General features: G+C 34.4%; 1 protein-coding gene across 1 annotated transcript in view; it reads left to right on the forward strand.

The window, feature by feature from the left end:
• Arp8 (Actin-related protein 8) overlaps positions 1-26,472 on the forward strand; it is a 156,034-nt gene that overhangs the window by 113,013 nt on the left and 16,549 nt on the right. Inside the window, exons 11-12 of the mRNA XM_090413311.1 lie at positions 2,802-3,015; positions 18,500-18,657. Coding sequence (XP_090269437.1) covers positions 2,802-3,015; positions 18,500-18,657 — 372 coding nt within the window. The remainder of the gene's footprint in view (positions 1-2,801; positions 3,016-18,499; positions 18,658-26,472) is intronic.

Here is a 26,472-nt window from a genome sequence, read left to right on the forward strand (position 1 = left end):
AATGGGAACCATTTGGATGTTCCCAGGTCCATAGTCTTCCTTTTGGATGGGGAAATTTGGTTTGGATGATTGCCATGTTATGGCTATTATAGAAGTTCATAAGAGAATGTCCATTGTTATTTGTAGTTTCATGATAAGTATATTTACCTACGTTTTAGTAGTATTGGCAATGTCTTTACCAATTTGGACATAAAAATCGCCACCAATGAGTATCACATTGTGAACTAGGATGTTCATGGCAGTTTCAGAAAGATCTTTATAATAGGTGTCTTTGTCTTCTAATGGAGCACATTCTGTAGGAGCATATGTAGATATTGTCAGTTTTGGGTTGGTACTTATGATTATGAGGAGAATTCTTTCAGACACTTTTCAATTGATGTTACTTTTTCTTCTAGTTTCTTGAGCATTATTCCAATCCCTCCAGTACCATCATTGTTTGCTGAGTTACAAATCTCCATTTTTTGTCAGCTGATGATATTTCATTGACTTCATGATTGTCAGTTCTCCATCTATGTTCTTGTATACATGTAATGTCTGTGACTTTTTCTGCTCCTCTAAGCAGCTCAAAAATTTTTTCAGCTTTCATGAGTGTCTGTATGTTATATGTTGAGAAGATGAGATTAGATTTCCATAATTTAATTTGATCACACTTTCTTGTACCTTTATTCAACCAAGAACTTCCTAGAAGGCTTTGATCCTTGGAATGCATAGTAACTGTATCAACAGTTGAGGCACAAGTCCGTGTGGAAGTAGCTGATATTATCTTGTTTTCTTTTGTAATCATTTAATATCCACATATTGGGTGATTGGCCCTAATATATTTTACCAGTCACATTAGCCTACTGGGAATTTATCCAGCGTTTCCCGAGGGGCACCACGAGGAGATGACTTGGATTTTTATCTCCTTATTTTTCTTGTAAGAGATAACAATCAGATTTCTATTTCTGCCCTTCTACATACCTAGCTATCTAGTAGCATTATTAGCTGTTTTTCCTATTAGGAAAGGGAATAAGAAACTGGTATGAAAACATTTAGGCAATAATCAAAGAGAAGAAAGAAGCATATAAACAATGGATAAACACAAAATTACTAGAAGCAAAAATTAATTCTAAATACAAAAGAGCAATAACAAAAAAAAAAAAAAAAAAAAAAAAGTATGTCGGAAAAATGAATAGAGAAATATTGGATAACTTCATAGCAAAATTGGCAAGAAATCTTACAGTGAAGAGACCAAATACATACGAAATTCTAAGGAATATGAATAAGGAGGTAAATAAAAAAAAAAAAAAAAAAAAAAGAGTGAAACTTGAGATAATCAAAGAGAAAACCTGGCTGGACTTCTTCCAAAACTTATGGCAAGATAGTAATGAATCTAAAACTGACAGAATGCTAACTACTAACTATACAGTGAAAGAAATAACATTACAAGAAACACAACAAGTAATACAGCAAAGCAAAACCCTGGGAAAAGATGGAATAAATATAGAACTTATAAAATATGCAGCATCCTATTCATCAAATGACTTAAAATTACTTAATATCTGGCAGTAAGGAAAAATCCCAGAAAGTTATAATAAGGCAATTATCATCTCAATATATAAAAGTGCTACTGTGAAAACTACAGAAGAATAATTCTTCTAAATACTAGTTATAAGTTATATGCATGATTATTAACTTCAAAACTTAAATCATATGTAGAAGATAAACTTTGCAAAGAACAAAATGTCTTCTGACAAGAACAATTGTGCATTGATCCAACTTAAAAAAATCTTAATGGAAAAACATTATGAATATAACACAGAAACACACATAGCATTTATAGGCTACCAGAAAGCTTTTGAAGAGTCTTCAGGAACAAACTGTGGACTGTACTCAAGAATCTAAACATTCCAAATTAGCTGCTTGCTGCAATAACTGACATGTATTAGAAAAACCAAATAGTGCTAAGAATCAATGAAAAAGTTACAGCATGGAAATCAATAAATAGAGGGGTCTGTCAAGGATGCTCAAGGTTACCATGGAAGAAAAATATAAAACCAGCATTTAAATTGGATTGTGGAACTATACTCGCCTTATGTTTGCAAATGACCAGATAATCATAGCAAGAAGTGAAGATGAACTTCAAAATTCAATATATGCCTTAAACATAAGTGCAAAAAAATGTGGAATGCAAATATCAACAGACAAAACAAATCATGGCTTTTAAAGGACTGCTTCCTTTAAAAGAAGCTGACATTGACATCAAAATTTCAAACTTTCTAAAGATAACAGTTCTATTAATTGAACAAATTCTTGGGACTGCTTATCATTTACACAGTCCTTTTTTTACGCTTGGCAAGCTAGCTATAGTGATTGCATCTCTTAAGATATTTTTTCTTGTGCCAAATTTGAAATTATGATACTTGTACTTATAGCTGTTATTTTTTTACTGTATTTTTATTATTTCTTTTATTAATCAGTTGTCAGATCAGACTGGCTCTTGAGCCTTGATTAAGACTGGCCCGTTATGTAATTTTTTTAACATAAAAATAACTTAATGAATTATTTTAGAATATTGATTCACGTTATGGAGTTTTTGCCATTGGATAGTTGAAGTAAATAAATTGACTGTAATGATTTTCACTGTAGACAAATTGATCTTTATTTATTTGAAAAATTAAAAAAAAAATTTCCAGTCCTGTGTATTTAAACATAGAGAGTCACAGGCTAATTATTATAATTTATTTTTTGCTTACTCTATAGATACATGTATATTTCACTTTCTTTAACGCTTTAAAAGATTTTTATTTTTTGGCATTCAGAGAAGAGGTGCAAAGGAAGCAGCAGAAGGTGCATCTGCTGCAGATTTGTCTTCTCAGTTAGAAGATGGCCACTTAGGTCAGAGTATGCTGGATGAAGATATGGATTCTACAGATCAGCCTTCTGCTATTTGTGGGAGAGATACTGATCGTGAAGTGCAGTGTGATCAGTTGTTTGGAATAGATCAAGCTATTATTCAGAGCATTGATAGGTGTGGTATGTACTTAAAGCATAGTTCAAAAACTTACTTTTGCAAATTATGTTAATTGTCATTTAAAAAGTTAATTGTTTAAATTAAACTTTGCTGACTTTCTTAAATCACAATATTTTTTTCCATGTGTTTATTATTCCTTATTAGAGTAATATTTTATACTGTTCATGTTATGAGCAGAAAGTTGCAAAAGATAAGATGTTTGGGGGATTTCTTTTTTTGTGTAAATCCTGTGAGAAGCTGTAAACTTGTTGTACATTAGTACCATTGGTGGACTAAGAGTTAGAATAATCCAAAAGTTTTGCTCTAGAGAATAAACATGGAACTTTTTTCTTTTTTCAAATGAGTTCTGCAGCAAGTAGGATTGTAGGCTCATACTGGGTAATGATTATCTAGCATAAAAATATTCATAGAACGTTCATGTCCTTATTGGATGAACCCTTTGTAAAAAGCATGTAATTATAGTACAGTTATGATGTAAGGAATTTCTTTTATCAGAAGCTGATTGTTTTTGCCTTTCAGATATGGTTGTGATGTCTTATGAAATAGCAGAGTGAATATTTACATTTTTTTGTACACAGTGTAATATGTAGTCTGCTGTGCACCCATTTTATTGCAGTGCATGCACAAGTTTGTGTGTGCATGCAATGTGTGTGGCCATGCATGCCCCCTCCCACGAAATATGAGTGTGTGGATATGATCAGTAAACATCGTATGATAATGAAATAACTAATGATTGTGCTTTGAAAACGTTTTGTAAAAGACTATTTTATAATCCAGGAAAACAATTAAGTCGTGTGTTAAGTTTTCCTCACCTTGCATTATTATGTCGACTGTGACTGTTTATGATTAGTTAGACCTTTGTTCTGCATTGTTATTCAGAGACTCAGTAGCATAACCATGCAGGACAATGGTGTAAATAATCACACTTGACATAATACTGCATGGTGAGTAAAACTTAATGCATGTCTCTTAATTATTTTTATTTTTTTAAAAAAGGAAGTTGTAATTCTTCTTCTTCTGAGGGCATTACTAAGATTTGTTTTCAGCTTTATATTGCTACTTTTACTGGATGCATCAACTACTTAATAACATCAGACTGTAACATGTGAGTGTTAGGTGCAGATTCTTATATGGTTGCAATGATTTCAGGAACAAATTTTAGGGTCTAGAAAATGAGTTTTTTTTACTGTCAACTTTATATATAATCTACTTATCTACCTACCTGTCCTTTCATATCCCTTTGTACATAAGGCCATGATCAGTCTTCTCCAATTAACCTCTCTTTTGCAATTCTACTGCTCTCCCGACCAGCCATCCTTTCTTTTTCTGATATTCTCTGACAGTTTAGGTTTACCCCTTTTTCCCTTCTGGGATACATCAGATTTAGCCTTGGAATCTCTCTTCTGTTTGTTTTCAGCCCAATTATGTCCAATCTATTTCTATCTGCATCTGATTTCCATATATTATTCAGTCTTCTGACCAGTATTTGCTTTGGTCAGTCTCTGTGTTATATCTTCTTTGTCAGTTTCATCATCATTGTCAACATTTGTTTTATATTTATTTTCATTCCAACTTTTTCAGCTGTTTTATATAATGCCTCTGATTTTGCTTGTATATCAGTGTGTTTTGATAATCTAGATTTTTCCATGTGATATAGGATTCCATTTTATTCCTCTTGTTATACCTGTAACTTTTTTCATAATCCAATCAGTGACTATTAAAAATGGTCCAAACATTATACAACCCCATCTCTTACCAGTCCCTTATCTCAAACCATTCTAATGTTGTTTGCTGTGAAATAACAACTTTTACTTTCTTTATACATTTTTATAATTCTGACATATTTGTCTGGAATTCCATAGCCTCTAATAATTATCCATAGTGTCTCAATACTATCAAACGCTTCGGCAAAATCCATAAAATTTAGATATAAGGAGGTTCTAAATTTTGTACTTTGTTCAGTGGTATTCCTTAAAGGAAAAAATGCGATCTACAATACTTCCACCTGTTCTAAAATCAAAATGTTACATGCTTTAATAGATAGTAGATTTTCTGTTTCACTTTTTTCTGTTATCCATTAACACAGTTATAAACAAACCATAAACATAATCAATTGGCAGTAGAGCACAAAACTCATTACAGGGATGTGGGAGCATATTTAAAGAAAAATTTACTAAAATAAAAATTAAATTACAACATTTGCATAAGAAATTGCACATAGAACACATATAGTCAGTAAATTATTTATATAAAGTGGATATAAAACCTGTATATAAGAAAAAAACGAATGAGCCAACCAACCTGTGAATCCATGTGTGCGTGTAAATCATAAGAATAAACATTAGATTATTAGAGAGAGTTCAGAGTTAAAATTTCCAAGAATTTTGAAATTTTTAGACTATCATTGCAGTTTAGATTAGGCTAATTGCATAGAGCTTCATAGGGTACTTTAAAGAGTCTCACATTTGAAAGGACTTGTGTGAAGAATGTTTGTGTCCCATAGGATCCTGTGTCTAGTAGAAATTAATTTTTCTGCCAGACCAGATTTCTCTGCTTGGAGAAAGATGGATGTAATCCATATCATCTAATCATTAGATGTTTACATCTGGCCAAAATAGGAGAGATTGCAGGAACAAGGCGACTAGTACATTTCCAGGTGAGCTAAAAGAGAAAGTTTGTTTAGTAGAAGGCAAGACAGAAATCTTGTTTACTGGTTTGAAAGTCATCTGGAATTCCAATTTTTTAAAACTTTTGAGATGCATTCAGAAATGCCTTTTATCTAAGAAATGGAAATTCTCTTGATATCTAATAATCAGCTATTAGTAAGAGAGCAGTTATCCAAGTATGTTGCAGTTTGAATGGAAAGTAACCAAGTATCATGCTGTCATTAATACAGTGTAATTCTAGTCTGAGAGTATCCTCAGAATTGCAGATGACATGTGAACAAGTCTTGACGGTTCCAAATTTTTGTGAAAATTGATGCATTCAGTCCAGGAAGATGTATCTTTCAGTGTACATCAGCTTCTTATAAACAGAAAAGCTGAGAGAGAGAGAGAAAGAACCATAAAACTCCCACTTTACAAGCAAATTCATTAAAGGAAAGACTCCATTATGTTATTTTATTTTTAATGTAAATTTTATTCTGGAAGTAAAAATTTGTATTTTTACTAAAAATGTATCTACTAATTCTTCATATGAGCATGGCCATATGGCACTCACATTCATCAGTGTAATTGAATTAAGTGGAGAGACAAGGAGTGGTAGTAGTTAAAAGTCTTCCTTCTAAGTGTCTTAATGAAATTAATTGGATAACAGTGGTAACAAGGGAGAAACCCATAGCACAATCTTTCACCTGTTTGAAGAGATTACCTTGCCATGAAAAGTATTCAGAGTACATGGCAAAGTGAAATAATTTAAGGATATAAAAGTAACTAAATAATTATATCTAATGGAACATTAGTGAAGAGAGTGAGAGACAACATTAAAACTCATGATGTCAGAGCTGTATGTGTTTTTTTTGGTTGGATAGGTGAACAGGTTAGATAAAATTTTGCTCATTTTTTAAGTGGAACAACCGATGCATTTGACTGGCCACAAAGGAATGCCTATTTTATGTAATTTTGGTAGTCCATATAATCTAGAACTAGAGTTATTTTAAATGTGGGTCACAACCTATTAGTGAATCACAAGATTACTTTAGTGGATTATCTCAGCTTACATTGATAATCAAAAATGAATTTTTATACAGTCTGATTAACTGGAAGGACCAATAATAGCAATTTTTTACTTTTAAACTTAGTAGTGACATTTTAATGGTATTAGTAACATATTCTTGGTTTGCTTAAGTGTGGCATTGTAATCGCTTGATAAAAGAAGTTTCAAAATCAATTTACCAACACTCTCTCTCTCTCACTCTCTGATGCTTATTTTCATTTCAGTAAAATTATGGAGACATATGGTAAAATTCTTAACACAGCTATATTAAGAATAATTACTTTAATTTCCCTGGCGTTTTGACACAAGCTATATTACATTTCAAACAGTATGCCAAAATGACAATGATTTGATTAACCATTATTCTACTGACCTGACCTCAAGTGAAAAAAAAACTACATGAAAGCTATATTCTATTTGTAACATCATCAGAACAAATTCAAATAGTTTAATTTTTTAGACCACCACTTTTGCTGTATTAAAACTATCTATATGAATTTATTCTCTGATGATGTTATAAATAGAATATAGCTTTGCTGTTTTTTTTTTCACTAGAGGTCAGGCCAGTAGAATAACAGTTGATCAAAGCATTGTCACTTTGGCATACTGCTTGAAATGTAATATAGCTTGTCTATGTATATGTATATATATCTAAGACTGCAGTAGCAAATTGTAGACCAATCAGTATCTCAGGCATAGTGGTAAAAGTACTAGAAAAATTGATCAAAAAGAGAATTCAAGAATGGGTAGATAAAAATATGATACTGTATGAGGGTCAGTATGACTTTGTGAAGGGTTGGTCATGTCTTAGTGATTTACTAACTTTTTTATAATAGGATAACAGCCAAGTTGGATAAAGGAAATGGCTACACAGTGATTTTGCTGGATTTGCAAAGGCATTTGACAGAATACCACATGGGACTCTGTTATGCAAATTAGAACAAATGAGGATGGACATGATACTGGTTAAGTGGATAAGAGGTGGCTGCTTGACAGTTATCAAAAAGTGAATCAAAATCGAGGCCAAAACAGGTGACTAGTGTTGTGCCTCAAAGTTCAGTGCTGGGACCATTGCTGTTTAATTTGTACATAAATGATATAGGAAATACCCTGAAAGGAAATATTCAGTTGTTTGCTGATGATGTGAAATTAAGTAGAGAATAGTTAATCAAGGCGATGTGGAGAGCTTGCGGGAGACTATTTAAATAGGCTGACGGCAATAGATAATGTGGAGAAATGTAAAATTATGCATTTTGGGAAAAATAGATTACAAGCTGTGTATCACATTGATGACACTGTACTCTAGGAAATAGATGAAGCTAGAGACCACAACCAGCAAACATCCCAAGAACATAATCTTGATTTCTACTCTATCTGTAGCCTTGGTGGAACCCAGAATGCTAGACAGCCAAAAAAGACCAACACATGGGCTATTAAGTTTGATGTGGTGGGATATCTATTTCATAGATATCCCACCACATCAAACTTAATAGCTTTTAAGTGTGCTCAGGCCAAAGCACGTTATGTGAGACGTAAGAGTCAAAAACAATCTTCAATCCAATTTACATCATTGATCAATCAAACAACTAGTGCAAAAACTGTATGGGATAAAATCCAGAAGATGAAAGGTAAATACAGAAGACATCAGCTGTCTACTTTGCAACATAATGCATGTATCATCGCTGATCCCAAAACTATTGCAGACATTTTGGGCAAAAACTTCACCAGAATCTCAGCAACAGCTTCACATCCCCATGAATTTTAAAACTAAAAGAGCAACAAGAGAAACAATGATTAAGCTTCTGTACCAAAGACATAGTGCCATATAACAAACCATTTAAAACCATTTATTAAAGAGGAACTCAAAAGAGCTCATTTGCTATCTCATCCTAGTGCAGTAGGCCCTAATGATATTCCATTATGAGATGATAAAGCACCTCCCATCATCTTCTATGGATCTTCTACTCTTATTATATAACAGAATATTTAGAGGAAGAGTTTCCAGACTCTTGGCATAAGTCAGTTATCATTGCTATCCCCAAACCAGGTATAGATCCAACACAGGCTAATAATTATTGCCAATCTCTCTGACTAGCTCTCTATGTATCTTGGAAAAAAGTGGTAAACGCAAGGCTCCTCTGGTACCTAGAAAGAAACAAACTTCTTTCCAACACACAATGTGGCTTTTGTAAATGCTGATCAACCTTGGATCATTTGATTCACCTAGAAATATGTATAAGAGATGCTTTTCTGAAACAAGAACATGTAGTTTCAGTGTTCTTCAACATTGAAAAAGCTTATGACACAGTCTGGAGATATGGTATATTAAAAGACCTCTTCAGTCTAGGTTTGAGGGGACACCTACCCATTTTTATTAAAAACTTTCTTTCCAGTCGAGTCTTCCAAGTCAGAGTGGGAAGTATGTTATCTCAGGCATATTACCAAGAGGGTGTTCCTCAAGGCTCTGTCTTAAGTGTGACCCTCTTTGCTGTTAAAGTGAACTCAATCACTGAACAGCTTCCTCCTACAATAAGCAATTGCCTTTATGTTGATGACTTCACGATTTGTCATTCTTGCAATATGAGGGTAATTGAAAGGCAACTCCAACAAGCAATCAATCATGTCTCTTCCTGGGCTCATTGCCATGGATTCAAGCTTTCGGTAGAGAAGATCATCTGTATGCACTTCTGCCAGAAACTTGCCCTGATCCTGGTTTAAGAATGGGACAAACTAATATCCTAGTAGCACAAGAGGCCACATTTCTGGGACTGTTCTTTGACAGAACACTAACATTCTCTATGCACATTTGTCATCTTCAGGAAAAGTGTAAAAAAAAAAAAAAAAAACCTTGAATAACCTCTGCACCCTATCCTCTACTGAATGGGGTGCTGATTGAAGTTCTTTACTACGCATTTATTGTTCACTCAAAACTTGATTATGAATACCAGGTTTATAGTTCAAGGAAGAGCACACAGCAGTTGTTGGAACCTGTCCATCAGGGTATCTGAATAGCTACTGGTGTCTTTCGCTCATCACCCATTCAAAGTCTTTATGTAGAATCAAATGAACCCTCTTTATCACTCAGACGAAAATATTTATCGCTCAAGTACAACCAAAAAATAAAGTTCCTTCCTGATCACCCTATATGAACCAGATTCTTTTGCCTACGTCACAAAGCTCAATATCACAGACGTCAGACTGCCATTCGTCCTTTTGGCAGGCTTACACCCCATCTTGTAATCTTTTACTCAGTCAACTACAAAACTCTTATACAACTCATCTATCTACCTTCAACTGTTTAATGCCCACAGAGCAGTTCACTCTGATTTCTTGTCCATCTATTTTGATGGTCCCCAAGATCAGAAATCTCTGTTGGCAGTGCTGCTGTGTTTCCTGATATCATGATCTCCATCCAATTGTAGTAATTATACAGTGGAGTTGCATGCCATTTAGCTCTCACTTATACATATAAAACAAAACTCCTAACAAAAATGCGTAAGTTATACAGATTCTTTAAGCTCTTTACAGGTTATCTCTTCTCTGGTGTATAATCCACACCTGGTGCTTGGTGAAGTGTTACAACTGTTATACAAAATAAACATCCTTAATTAAAATGAAATATATATTGGTCTTTAATTGACCATGATTTATAAACATCTAATACCAACAAGTTTCGCCAATGTGGCTGTCCGGCTTCTTCGGGGCTTATAACGGTAAGAGAAAAAAACTCAAAGTGGCTAGTACAGAGAAAATGGAGTAACACTATTGTATAAATTAAACATTAAAACAGAATGCGTAACATTACACGCGTGAAGTGTCTTGTGTTAGTCACTGTTATGAGAGCACATTCTGTAGTTTTGAGTGAAATTAAATTCTGGCAGACTGAGTGATCTTATTAAGGTTTTCCATATGTCAGCTATTATCATTCCCTGGTTTCTGTTAATATTTTCTCCAGAACGGAGGACTACAATGGCTTCCTTGAAATTTCTACAACAGAAATCTTCTTCTAGGTAAGGCATGGAGCTGCTATTCCAATCAATGGTATGGTTAGTAATTGCAAAATGATGGGCTAGACCTGATTTGTCTGTTCTGTTGTTATTGACATTTCTTATGTTATTTTTTTTGGATTTCAAGGCTTCTCGATGTCTGTCCTATATAGTTTAGACCACAAGCACATGGAATGTACACTCCAGCGTGTTTGAAAAAAGCATTAATATCTTGGCGATCTTAAAATGTGACACAGTCTTGACCGGTTTGAACGCAACTCTGATGTTGAAAGGGTTTTAAAAAGTTTTGCGATCTTTTCGGACATACCTGCATAAGGAATAACTATGGATGAACTGTATTAAGTGATGGTAGGTTGTTGTTGTTGGGGGGGGGGGTCTATGAAGAATCTTGTTGATTAAATTCCTTGGATTGGCATTTTTTATTAATGTCTGATATATGAGTAATTTCATCATAGAGTTCTTTTTCTTCTGAGGTGATGTTGTGGCTCTATTTTTGAGCATATGTATTATGCTGAGCTTCTGGGAAATATGGCGAGTTGATTTGAAAAGAAGGTAGCGTTCAGTGTGTGTTGGTTTGCAGTAGACCATTAGTTTGATATGTCCATCTGCTAGTTTCTTGATTAGGGTATCCATTTTTGGATACCCTAATCAAGTAGTTGATTATCTTTTTCCAGTTCCAAAGTGAATTTTATTTTTGAAAAGAATTATGGTTAAAAAGTCCAAAAGAGCTGTTTTTTGTGTCCCTCCAAATTATGAAGACGTCATCTACATACCTCCACCACACTACAGGTTTTGGGTCTAATTTTGAGAGGATGTCTATTTCTAGCTTTTCCATGAACAGATCTGCCCATAGTTAAGCCATTTAGTTGTTCATATATCGTTTCATTCCATTTAAAATAATTAGATTTAAGGCAATGATGAAAAAGGTGAGCTGTATCTTCAGGGAAGAGATTGTATAGGATACTGATAACTTCTTCTACTGGGATGTTAGTAAATAAAGATACCACGTCAAAGCTAGCAAGAATGTCTGTCTTTAAGATCAAGATGTTTTTCAATTTTTCAATAAAGTGCTTTGAATTCTTAATGTAATTGTCCGATTTTCTGATATGTCCTTTTAGGAGGCTGGAGAGATGTTTGGACAATAAATATGTGGGAGCATTTCTTCCGTCAATGATCGAGCATAGCAGAAGTCCACTTTTGTGGACTTTTGGGGTTCCATACAGTCATGGCATCAATAGGTTTAGTGACTTCAGATTCTGTTGCAAGTCTGTGGACCAACTAATCATGTTCCGTAATAAGTTATTAGTGTCCCTGTGGTTTTTCCATGTTGGGTCCGACTCTAATATGTGATACGTTGATGAATCTGATAGTAATTCTGCAATCTTGGCTATGTAGTCCTTAGTGTTTAAAATGACTGTGACATTACCTTTGTCTGTTTTTAAGATAGTTATTTGTTTATCCTTTTTCAAGTTTGAGAGAGCTCTTTTTTTCTTGGGGTGTCATGTTTAGGTTAGGAGACTTTGAAGTTGAAAGGATAATAGCACTTTTTAATCTCACATTGTTTGCCATTGTTTCTGGAAAGGATGAGAGTGCTTTCTCTATGTTACTGATGATGTCGACCTTAGGAATATGATCTGGGGTGATGGTGAAATAGAATCCTTTCTTAAGTATTTCAGTTTCTGGTTGTGTCAATATATGGTCCGAAAGGTTAAAAATCACTTTTTCATCAGGGAGGCTTGGTCCAGAGTTGTAATACTTTTCATATAGCATGTTGAATTTTTTTATTCGAGTTTTTTTACTAATTAGAAAAGTTTTGTTGAAACTGTTGTAAATCATCTTATCTAGAAGTGTCCATGAGTTGTTCTCTGTGTTATTAGAAATAACTTTATTATTATTATTATTATTGTTCCGGGAAACTCCAAGGAGTCGACAGACTCATCGAGGGAGGCCCTAACATCATGTCAAGAACAACTATTCAACATTCACACAGTATCTAATCATACCTTGCCTTGAACTCATTCACGGTTGTAGCACCCACAACAGACTCTGGAAGCTTATTCCACTCATTTACCACTCTCCAAGTAAAGAACCTAGCTCTAACACCCTTGTCAACCACGCTCTTGCCCAGCTTCCATGCATGGCCCCTAGTCCTCCCACCACCAGTCATATTTTCAAAAATATCTTCTGGATCAATCTTATAAAAACCCTTCAGTAATTTGAATGTCTCAATCATATCACCCCTCCTTCGCCTATCGTCCAATTTCTGCAACCCACAAATCTTCAACCTATTTTCATAAGGTTCATTCCACAGACCTGCTATCATCTTGGTCACTCGTCTCTGGACCCTCTCCACTTCCTCCCCATCACGAAGAAACCCTGGTGCCCATAGCTGGGCACGGAAGTCCAGATGGGGTCTTATCAAGGCTCGATACAGAGGAACAACAACTTGTTCGTCTCTGCATGAAGGCTTGGTCTTCATGCAGGACGAACTTCAAAAAGTCGGAAGCACGAAAGGTCTATTCTGTTAAGTTCACATCTGACCTGTTGTATTCTTTCACGTAGTAGGGCCAGAGATGCCTTAGTATATATTCGTTTCGCTCTTCTTGAGTGGAATTGTTTTTAAATGTTAAACTTGGGAATAATGTTAAAGTTTCTGTATCTTTTTAAGAAAGTTAGATGGTTTAGAAGTGTAGCTTTTTTACATTTGAGTTTCTCAAAATAACGTACCTTTTGCTTCATATCATCGAGTCTGTTCATTGTTTAGATTATATTTGGTCATTCAAACATTTAATTAAAATTAAATATACTGAAATACTTAAAGGATTCAATTTCACCATCGTCCCAGATCATATGCCTAAAGTTGTCTATGTAAAATGTTTGTTTTGCAAGTGCTATATACAAGTTTGAGTTATAAATAAAAAGTTATCTCTTAAAGAGAAAAGGACACAAGCTTAACAACAGAGTTAAAGAACATAAATATCACACAAGATTTCTTGTCTTCTCTTCAAGATCACAGGATTTGATAAGAATATACAAAAACTTATGAGGCATAGTTTCTTATGTTCTAAACAGTAGCCATAGAAATCTAATTAGCCCATACCTGTTTCTCTTTGAAAGCAAAAAAAAGATAATTTGTGCTCAACTTTTCTTAAGAAAGATGTATTTCTTCTTTCATATATTCTCTGCAATGTCAGTTCCTTTTTCTATTTTCTTGAAATACAAAGGTAATTTTAAAGTTCCTTTTTCCTTGAAACTTCTTCCTTATCCTTGAACACAAAGAATTAATTTCTTTCATCTTTGTAGCGTTTAACTAGAATATGTTTGCTGCATAACATATCAAAAGGAACTGTCCTTGACTTTGGGAGAAACTATATATCACTTTTATCTAACTATAGCTAACTTCTTTTGAAAGAAATTCATCTGTTAATTTTTGGATAACTGCTTGTTTCTCTTATAACACTTTTTCCACCTTTTTTGGCTTAAGAATTCCTTTAAATTCTGTTTATCTCCTAAACTCCAACTTTTCAGAATGTTGCTTCTGTTTTAATCCATGCAACAGCTGTTCTGTTATTCTCTCTCTCACTAATTCAACTTCCTCTTTGGAACTTTGTACAAGTGCACTACTAACTAGGACTGCAAATAACATGGTGGTGACACAAAAGTGGCTTGTTTTAATGGTGTGAGAATGTTGTCAGAAAGTTCAATATTTTCTTCTCTCAAGGTTACGATACAGAAATAAAAAAAAAACTAAATCAGAAGCGAGTCCTTTTTACAAATAAATATCACAATTAAACAGTTTGTGATGGGCTGTAACTATACAAAGATTACTTTTATACGTAACATTAAGTAAAGAAATTTCTGGTTACAAGAAATAATGCATTTCCATTATACATTTAGGAAATGCAATCAATAAAACTATAAATTATCCTTTCCTTTTTATTTATTTATTTTATTCAAAATTGGCTGCTGCTAAAAATAAAAAAAAAAATAATGTGAGATAATCTGATATTGCTAAATGACAGATATCAACTGAACTCCCCTCTCACCTGAATTTTTTCCTATATCATATATACAAATTAAAGAGTAGTAGCCTTATTGCAGAAATATGAGGCACTCCACTAGTCACTCTCCTTATAGAAACCAACACTCCATACTATGTCTGTCTGTCAGCCATTCCCCTACCATGCTGTGAGTGTCATATCCATTCACATTTGCTCCAACTTTTGTAACAATTTTCCATATGTTATTCTGTCAAATGCCTTTGCAAATTTTAGCAGTATCATGGTGTAATCATTTCCCTTATCTAATTCTTCTATAACTCCATTTCAAAATTTGACTAAATTACTAAGGGAACTATTCCTTTTCACCCACTGCTGGATTTTACTTTGAACCAACTTTTCCAATACTTTAATCACCACTATTGAGATATTAATTGGTCTGTGATTTGTTACTACTTTTGCACCACATTTATGTAATGAAACTATCTTACTCTCTTTCCCTTCCCTTGGAACCTTGCCAAAGCTGATACTTAGATTCAAAAACTTCAAGAAATACACTGCTAGTTCTCTTGTGCATTCACAATGCACACAGACCAACATGAGCTATCCAATCCCATTGCTCTATTCACATTGATTTTTTTTTTTTTTTTTTTTTTTTTTTTTTTTTTTTTTTTTTTATATGCTGATCACTTCCTGTTCATCTACCTCAATTCTGACATAGTGTCTGTCATATCAACAGCTGCAAAATCTCCACCTGGATGATTCAACTTTACAAATCTTTAAATCTTTAAAATTTATTGTTTTCAACTTTACAAAGTGATCACTCAGTAACTCAACTATTTCTTTTGCTTCTGTCACTTTCCTACCATCAGCATTGATTAAAGTCATCCTCCCTTAGTCATTCTTCATCTGACTTTGCTATACATCAAAAAAACTCTTTTGGATTTAGTTTGGCTTGCTTAGCTAATTTTGTTTCATAATCTGATTTGGTTTTCTTACCATACTAGTCACTCTTCATGCTTGCACTGCTGATGAATATGTTGATCACCTTTTCTTTATATTCTCTCCACCGTGTTTTCTTTTTTTTTCTTTTCTTTTCTTTTTTTTTTTTGCAGCTCTTGCTTTATATCTCTACTTATCCATTTAATTCCCACTTGGTTTATCCTCCTGACTTTTGGTATGGAGTCTGATACTGCTTCTCTCAAACAATCTCTGTCAACTTCCCATGCACTACTGACATTCTTTCCTTGTAGCTTATCAAGCCATCTTAGGCACTGCTCTAAGATGTCTCCTAAGTCCATCATAATTGCAGCTTTATAGTTCAGCATAAACCCTTTCTGGACAGAGAATTTCATGTTTAGCAATTTCCCAGAACAAGACTGCATGATCATTTTCCCCAATTGGAGAGAGAGTGTGTGGCTATCTTGGTTATGGATACATCTTCTGATGCTGTTGCCAGATCCAGCACTCTCAAACCCCTGGTCTCTTATGTTGTTTCAGGTAAATATTTCTTAGCAACTATATAAATTCCATTTCAATTTTGCCATGAAGTCTCCCATAATAATTATTCAGACTACACTCATGCCAATCTGCTGATACATGGTCCACAGAAAGATGTAGATACCTAGTCTATAGCAGCAACCAACAATATATTGTCTCATTGGCTTCTATCTCACACCAGAGAGCCTGAAATGAACCATCTCTCCCAGAACTAAAATCCTCTTTAATATCTAATTTTGTTGGTTGTAGTTGTTCAGCTATCATCAGCAGTACCCCACCTCCTGTTCTATTCCCCTCTATCCTCTCTGAAAATACAATACCCAGTACATTCCATCCCTGTAACTATATCATTTTCTTTCAACCAGGTCTCACCGATGCCTATAATTTTTGGCCAAGTTGAGCTGACCATTGCCCAAAACTCCTCTCCTTTTTTTTCGATGCTTCTGGCATTCACTCACATGCATTTCAACATCCCCTTGGATCCACAATTACCCTTTTCTAATGTCATTACTAACCAATTTGAATCTGAAATATGTGAAATTGCATTCAGTATTGTATAATCATTTCTGTACTCACACTCACATATCCTGGGGTAGCCAGACACATGCTTGATTGGATCCCCTCTAATATCTCTAGATTCCCTAGTTTCACACTTTCAAACTCTTACTAAACAACACTTTTTCCAAACATCTAACTCTAAAACAATTCAAATGTAGTTCCTCAGGCATATATAAGTCCTTTCATTCATCAAATTCACTCCATACATCTATAAACTGCACACCATTCCTCCTGCACAATCTTCTTATTAACAATCATGGACCTTCTTCTTAACACTTCCTATCATACCAAGGCAACGGATTCAGAATATATACTTCCTTACCCTTCATTTTCACTTCTTTCAATAATGCTTTCATATCCTCTCTCATTGCATATTTCTCCCCTTTCAAATTATTTGTTTCTGCTTAAAAATTCAACTGTCACTTCTCCTTTCTGCAAACTAACAGCTTCGCTAACATCCTTAATCTTTGCACCTAGGAAACATGCTTTTGTCATATTCTCATTTAGTGTACCTCTTATTATCGAATCTTCATACAAAAAAAAACAGTTTCCAGGAGGGGAAACCCTTCAATTCCATATGAGACTGACACACCATTTGATTGGGAAAAAACCTGATAAAGGTGCATCACTTTAGAGACGAGATGCAAACCCAGGTCTTTCCAGCTAAAGGGCTTGCCTAAACCAACTGAACTACAGAGGCTCCACAAAATTGCTTCCTGTGTGTGTTGGGGGGGGGGTAACAAAATTACTGTGCTCCATGTGAATGGATAACTAATGGGTTATTTTAGAAGTCTGGAATAAAAGTTTTCTTCTGAAAATGCATGGTAGAAATATCCTGGTTTACTGTATGGCTAGTGTGATTGGCCAAGTCAGATCTTTCTTTCTTTTATGCTCAACATATTCTTTCTTTATTACCTGAAATCCATGGATTTATTTCCTTTTACAACGATCTTTTAGCATTGATAGTTTTTCCACTTGATTATACTATAAATTAAAGATGCCAAGCAATTATGTTCTTGTTTAATCCTTTATCCAAGTGTAAGCAAAAACTGCATTACTTCAACTTTGGTATCACTTCTGGGTCTGGCTCCCACTGATGATACTTCAATAAAGGCTGAAACTGGTCTGGATAGTGACTCTTCCCATAATACATAGCATTATACATGTCCGTAAGGATATGTGCTTTGCATTATGGAATACTAAGTCAAGTGAGGTGAAGTCATTAGCCTCTATATATGAGTTGCCCAGTCTTGAAGTTACTTCATGTGCTAACTTTGTTTGCTTACACTTGGATAAAGGATTAAACCAAGAATATAATTTCTTTCATCTTTAATTTATGATTTTTCAATGTGTGGACAACTTTGTTGGTATCTATATTTTTGCGCTTATTATAAACCCTGATAAAGCTTTCAGATTTTCTAGCATGAGAAAAACTAGTTCAGTAGTAAGTTTCAGTAAATAAATAATAAAATATCCTTGTTTATTTCTTAGAATGTGCATTGTTATTGTTGGAATAATCATAACAGATGATTGTAGAGGGAGAATTCTATGTCGTTTTATTTATTATAATTTTATGAAATATTTAAAATTCTGAAAACCTTCATTTCATTCAATATTTTTACAACAACATTCTGCAACAACTTCAAATACAAATTCTCTTTATTCCATTCTGAAGTGTGATTCACTCTAAGGAGTCTATAAATTTACAGATTCAGAAGAGCTGAAAAGGAAAATGTACACCTGTGTTTTAGTTGTTGGAGGAGGAATGATGTTTCCTGGAATTCACACGTGGCTACAGAATCGCCTGTCAGTTCAAATTCCTATTATGTATCGTGGAGAACAAATAGATATCATCACTAGACCAAAGGTATTTTTACCCTTTCAATTTTGAATTGAGCTTTGTATCAGTATTTACTTGTCGACTGTTATGTAAATTCATCACCCAACATTAATTATCATATACATTTAACTTTGCATCATCACTGCAGTAATGGCTCAATATCATTTCTTTAGGATTCTGAAATACTAGATATAGCAATTAATAAATCAGATCTTTTTTTTTTTAGTACAAATCCCACTCAATGGTTGTATGCCTGTGTTAGTACATTAGTATCATGGATGGGCTAAAGATTAGTAACCTGGAAACCCTGCTCTAAGTGAAGAGTACTATATTAGCTAATGTTACAGTTGTCCATAAACATGACAATCTTATTCCCGAGATGGCAAAATTTTAATGGACTGTTTGGCGTGTTCTCTTAGACCAAGCTATTTAGAATAACTTTTTCATTTGCATATCTTATGTAAATAAATACTTTATTTATGTCATTTATGCATACATATGACTGCTTAAAAATGTTATTTAACCATTACACGTTTTTTCCAACATGTATCTACAAGTTGGGGGGAAAAAAAAAAAGAATGATTCGCTATGCAGTGAAATTCAGTATACAATAGCATCTTGGAACCTGATGTTTTGCATGACCAGCATATGCCTGTAATGATTTGCTTTATAGATTGTGTTTGGTTTCTTTAGTTTAAGCTTAGATATTTAGTTAATATTTGGAATATTGTATATAGTACTATAAGGTGCAGTTCGTAAGTCATATTCATTTTTGTTGTTCTTAAGATAAATTATTTTTTTTTAAATATTTAGCATTCTGAGTTTTTATCAATTATTAATTAATCTGAGTGTTCTTATTGCTAATGCATTTAAGTGTTTTAATTGTGTACATAGTTGATCATTTATTATATAGTTATCAATATGCATTAATAAAGTGTTTGTGAAGTATAGAGTAGGGAAAGTAGAAAATACTTAGTTTGAGTTCAAAATCTTTAAAAATTTCATCTGATGTAGTGTTGTGTGTGGAATGTATGCATTGGCAAATGTGAATAGTTTATGCAAAATAGGAGGCATTGGCATTAGAATATGCAAACTGTGTGATACTTAGGCAGCTTGAGGAGAATAAACTGTTGAATGTAACAAATGAGAATGGAGCTATTAGAATGCAAGATAACATTGGTGTGAAAGGAGATATGAAAGAAACAGGAAAAAAAAAGCTTCAGAAAAAAAAAATGGTGAAAATTTTGAGGTTTCAACAAGTGGTGTGCAATGTTACATGAGTTTGAGAGACTAGAAAAGCACTCAAGAAATAGCAGGAGAGGAAACAAAATATATGAAGAAGTTAGGGAATGATGAAGAAATTGGAAATTGATGAAAAAAATATGGTGATATACTGAATGAACAAGCAATGAAAACATGTAAGCAAGTGGAATGAGTGGGTGATATGATTGTACTGGTTATGCTGAATGAATGATTTGAAAAGAGAAAAGGTATGAGAGATGATGATATGAAGAGTTGTTAGGTGGGGAGAGGAGTAAACTGAGGAGGAGAGGCTATTGCAAATGAGTCAGTAAGTATATTATGTAAGAGAAATGGTATGCCACATGTAGATGTATGGGGTGATTTCAATGGTTGAAAGGATTTGTGCATGCAATGTGAATTGCACTTGAATGGTTTGGTATCAGCCACTTCGAGAAAATGCTGTGAAAGAGTTATTGTGAATTACCAGTGAAATTAGACATGTCTGGATAGTTGCATGAAAGCATTTATTATACTTAATTTAATGCATGCATTAAATTAAGTATAATATCTCCCATAATGTTTTGCATTATGGGAGATACTGTGATAGGAGTGATTGGATCTTGCTCCACCTTTGCTACGAGTTGCCAGGTATTGTACTACCTTACCCCAGTCCTGAAGATATTTTCAGGTGCAAACTTTGTGTGCTCACACTTGGATAAAGGATTAAACTAAATTTATTATAGTCTAACCAAGCGAAAAATAAACTTTCAACATTAAATTAAGTAGTAGTAATTCTGAGTGCAATGACAGACAGAGAGAAGATATCTTGTTATGAATGACCCCCAAAAATGCAGGATTTGTTTTTTCAAGAATGATGAGTGTAAACTGCAAATCGTGAGGTGGATTTGGTTCAAGATTCAACACTAGCTTCCTGTTTGAACCAGATCAGGAATAAAGGTGAGGAGTTCTTAGCATTGGTAGTTGTAATTAAACGACTTGCTCCACCTTTGCTACGAGTTGCCAGGTATTGTACTACCTTACCCCAGTCCTGAAGATATTTTCAGGTGCAAACTTTGTGTGCTCACACTTGGATAAAGGATTAAACTAAATTTATTATAGTCTAACCAAGCGAAAAATAAACTTTCAACATTAAATTAAGTAGTAGTAATTCTGAGTGCAATGACAGACAGAGAGAAGATATCTTGTTATGAATGACCCCCAAAAATGCAGGATTTGTTTTTTCAAGAATGATGAGTGTAAACTGCAAATCGTGAGGTGGATTTGGTTCAAGATTCAACACTAGCTTCCTGTTTGAACCAGATCAGGAATAAAGGTGAGGAGTTCTTAGCATTGGTAGTTGTAATTAAACGAAAACTTATAGGCATTAGTGAGACCTAGCTGACAGAGGTGGGTATTGTTACAGAAATAGAATGTTATAGGTTCACTTTATTCAGAGAAGACAAACAAGAAAGTGGTTATTACTTCTAATGATGCCAAAGAATTAAATCCAACCAAGGCATAAGTCTGTAATGGTGGTGGTATAGTATGAGTAATACAGGAAATGGGTTTGAAGCTGGTTCGAGATAATGATTAACAGGACAGAATACACAATTGGGTACTGCTAGAAACCAATATCATTTGAAGAAAACTGTGAACTGCATAGACAGATAAATCTTATGGACACAAGGACTACCACCATTATGAATGATTTTAACTGTGAGGATAACTGCTGGATTGGTTGTTAGTTGTTTTGGATTTATGGGCAAAGCAAATTTAAGGCTACGAGGACAGTGACTTATGTCTGTAAATTGTATGTATTCTTCTTGCCTATTTTATGAGATGAAGAACTTGAGTTTTCAGAAAAACTTTCACCCTTGTATGAAATTGGATAGCTCGCCTTCTATTTGAAAAGCCCGTATAAAGGTTTTTTTGCATAATAGATGGGAAGGGCATCTTTGATATATATGCTAGAGGGTGCAGAAGGCAGCATGCAGAATAAACGAAAATCAGCTTGGTGTAGTAAATACCATTATAAAACTATTTAAATGTACTAACCAATGCTTGCATAGGCACATCCTAAAGAACATCCCCTACAGCAAACTATCTACTATAACAAACCATTCTTGTGGTTTCTTCAAGTTTTTTCTAGTAAGAATTTCCTAAGGATAACCATGGATAATGCTTCACAGTATATACAATGTCATGAGAGGAAAAGCACATTTATTAAACTCACTAATATTTTACTGGTTTTCTACCCAGTGTCATCAAAGCACAATTATAACTGTGAAAAGCACACAGCACTGAACTAAGTAATTGTGGAAAACAATTCAAATTGAAACAAAACTAATGACTTACATAGTGCCATCTATGGGTCAGACAACCATAAAATTAATTTAGAGAAGTCAGGCTATCTGGTCTTAAAATGATAGACTCCCAGATCTATGGTAAATTAATACAACCATACTTACTAAGGTTAAGAGAGAGTACTTCATAGCTGATGCTGATTCTAAAAATAGTCTCTCAGACCTATAACGATTTCTATATAATATAGATTGCGAGACATACAAAAATATTTTGGGAAAATTTGGAGAAAAGAGCAAAGCTAATAATAATGGCAAATATCTGTTGGATTTCTGCTCAGGACATGGACTGGTTATTACTAACACCATGTTCCAACATAAAAATGTGCACAAATTCACATGGAGAGAAGAGGCTAGGAATAAGAAAAGTCTCATTGACTATGTTATTGTTGATAGTGATGTTTTCTCCCTGGTGCAGGACACCAGAGTGTACAGAGGATTTGAAATTGGAAGTGATCACTATTTAGTCTTGAGCAGGATAAAATTGAATTTCATATTGAAAAGAATAACATGTAAGAAAGTTTTAAAGCGAATAAAAGTTGAGCAGCTCTCAGATGTAAACTGTAGACTAAAATACAGAAATATTATTGAAAAGAAAATGAAAGAGTTTGAGAACAGGAATCAAACCTTGGAGATTCAGTGGCAAACTCTGAAGGAAACATTGATTGATTCTGCCAGAGAGGCATGTGGTGAGGTTGTGTGCAAAGATAAAAAAATCAGAACTCCCTGGTGGACACAGGAAGTTAAAGAGGCAGTGAAGGAAAAGAAGAAAGCATATCAAAAGTTCCTGGCAAATAAGTCAGCTTTTACTCTTACAGAATACAGAGACAAATGTAAGAAAGCTAAACAGTGTGTAAAACTAGCTAAACAAAAGTCATGGGAGGACTTTGGCAAGAATATAGAAAATAAATATCAAGAAGGTGGCAAAATATTCTGGAGGTTGTTGAAGAAGCTTAGGAATGGAGGAAAGAGTGCTGTAAAAGGAATTAGAGATGATAAAGGTGAAATGAAAACAGGAGAAAAAGATATCCTTGAAGTATGGAGTAATTACTTTGAAAAACTGCTAAATGAAACAAGCAGTGATGACAGCACAGTGATAAAAAACACTGACCAGGCATGCAGTCAGGAATACATATCCATACTTGAAGTAGAAAAAGCCATCAAAGGCTTGAAATGTGGAAAGGCAGCAGGAGTAGATGATATTCGACCAGAAATGCTGAAGTATGGTGGTATAAGAGTCTTACAGTGGCTGCACTGCATAGTTCAGAAAGCCTGGACAGAGGGACGAATTCCCGATGATTGGAGTAGAGCTCTCATAGTACCCATATATAAAAAGGGAAATAAAACTGAATGTGAGAATTACAGAGGTATTTCCCTACTGAGTGTTCCTGACAAGATCTATGCAAGTATACTTGAGAAACGGTTGAGAAGAATTGTGGAAGAAAAGCTTGGTGAAGAACAAGCTGGATTCAGGCCAAATAGAGGCTGTCAGGATCAGATCTTCACTTTACGACAAATAGTCGAGAAAGCATGGGAATATAACAAAGATCTGTATTTAAGTTTTGTCGATTTGGAAAAGGCATATGACAAGGTGCCAAGAGAGAAGCTATTCAATACGCTGCAGTTATATGGTGTCAATGGGGCATTATATCAAGCAATACTTAGTCTTTGTTTGAGTTGTAAGTCAGCAGTTAGAATTGAACGAAGTACAGGAAGATGGTTTAATGTTAAATCTGGTGTGAGACAAGGATGTACATTATCCCCTCTGTTATTCATTATCTATATGGATCACATTATGAAGGAATGTGGTATTAAACCTGATATCAAAATTGGAGATGTTAATGTCAGCTCTTTGCTTTATGCGGATGATGTTATACTTCTAAATAAATCCGCTACAAGTCTGCAAGATTCTCTGACTAAATTGAATAGCTGTTGTAATAGATATGGTATGAAGGTCAGCAATAAAAAGACAAAGACAATGAAAATAGGCAGAATCATTGAAAATGTCAACTGTGTTGTGAATGGAGAACCTGTGGAACAAGTAAAACATTTCAGCTACTTAGGCACAATTTTTACTGAAGATGGTAAACTAAATATAGAAATAGACAACAGAATCAGCAAAGCTGGTATCGTGGGAAGTCAATTGAATAAATTCATATGGAATAAGAAAGAAATTAGTCGGAACACTAAATTAGCTGTATAGACTGTGTTCAAACCAATTTTAACTTATGGATCTGAGAGCTGGGTCAGAAGTAAAACACTTGACCAAAGACTAGAGACCGCAGAAATGAGAGTCCTGAGAAAGATTAGAGGCGTGAACAGATGGCATCAATGGCAATATCATATTAAAAATGAGGATATTAGGAAAGAACTTGACATTGTCAGCATCCAGGAATGCGTTAGCAGAGCTAATCTCAGATGGTATGGTCACTTAAATAGAATGGGAGAGGAAAGATTAGCAAAACAAGTGTTCTCTGCCAGGTTGGCAGGAAAACGACCCAGAGGAAGACAAAAGATATAGGTGGATTGATACGGTACAAAGTGCCTTAGACGATAGAAATATAAGATCTGATAATGTTGGAGTCTTGACAAGTAACAGACTGATTTGGAGAAAAATTGTAGATAGGAAGTTAGTAATGATGTAATTTTTTCATGTAGTACTGTCATATCCTGTACACCCCTTGAGGGTACATGGCAGGAATTTGATGATGATGATATAATATAGATGTTTTACTCCGTCTGATCTATGTGAAAGAGTATCTAGTGCATTGTCTGCCAATACCGAAATGCCATACAGATGATCGCAGATGTAATTTTTGTGTTCTTCAAGGTGGATGTTAATTGATTTACCATCATCATCATCCAATTCCTGATATGTACCCTCAAGGGGTGTACAGGATATGATAGCACTACATGAAAAATTTACATCATTACTAACTTCCTATCTACAATTTTTCTCCAAATCAGTCTGTTACTTGTCAAGACTCTAACATTACCAGATCTTATATTTCTATCGTCTAAGGAACTTTGTACCGTATCATTCCACCTATATCTTGGTCTTTCTCTGGGTCGTTTTCCTGCCAACCTGGCAGAGAACACTTGTTTTGCTAATCTTTCCTCGTCCATTCTGTTTGTGACCATACCACCGGAGATTAGCTCTGCTAATGCACTCATGGATGCCAACAATGTCAAGTTCTTTCCTAATATCCTCGTTTATAATATGATATTGCCATTGATGCCGTCTGTTCACGCCTCTAATCTTTCTCAGAATTCTCATATCTGCGGTCTCTAGTCTTTGCTCAGGTGGTTTACTTCTGATCCAGCTCTCAGATCCATAAGTTAGAAGTTTGAACACTAAATTATCTGTATACAAGATAGTATACAGCTAATTTAGTGTTCTGACTAATTTCTCTCTTATTCCATATGAATTTATTCAGTTGACTTCCTACCATACCAGCTTTGTTGATTCTGTTATATATTTCCATATTTAATTTACCATCTTCACTAAAAATCGTTCCTAAGTAGCTGAAATGTTTTACTTGTTCCACAGGTTCTCCATTCACAACACAGTTGACATTTTCAATGATTCTGCCTATTTTCATTGTCTTTGTCTTTTTATTGCTGACCTTCATACCATATCTATTACAACAGCTGTTCAATTTAGTCAGAGAATCTTGCAGACTTGTAGCGGATTTATTTAGAAGTATAACATCATCCGCATAAAGCAAAGAGCTGACATTAACATCTCCAATTTTGATATCAGGTTTAATACCACATTCCTTCATAATGTGATCCATATAGATAATGAATAACAGAGGGGATAATGTACATCCTTGTCTCACACCAGATTTAACATTAAACCATCTTCCTGTACTTCGTTCAATTCTAACTGCTGACTTACAACTCAAATAAAGACATGGTATTGCTTGATATAATGTCCCATTGACACCATATAACTGTAGCGTATTGAATAGCTTCTCTCTTGGCACCTTGTCATATGCCTTTTCCAAATCAACAAAACTTAAATACAGATCTTTGTTATATTCCCATGCTTTCTCGACTATTTGTCGTAAAGTTAAGATCTGATCCTGACAGCCTCTATTTGGCCTGAATCCAGCTTGTTCTTCACCAAGCTTTTCTTCCACAATTCTTCTCAACCAGTTTCTCAAGTATACTTGCATAAATCTTGCCAAGAACACTCAGTAGGGAAAATATCTCTGTAATTCTCACATTCAGTTTT

The sequence above is a fragment of the Typopeltis vanoorti genome, chromosome 24 (assembly GCF_054136105.1).
Source record: "Typopeltis vanoorti isolate ZY-2024b chromosome 24, IOZ_Tvanoo_1.0, whole genome shotgun sequence".
NCBI lineage: Eukaryota > Metazoa > Arthropoda > Arachnida > Uropygi > Thelyphonidae > Typopeltis > Typopeltis vanoorti.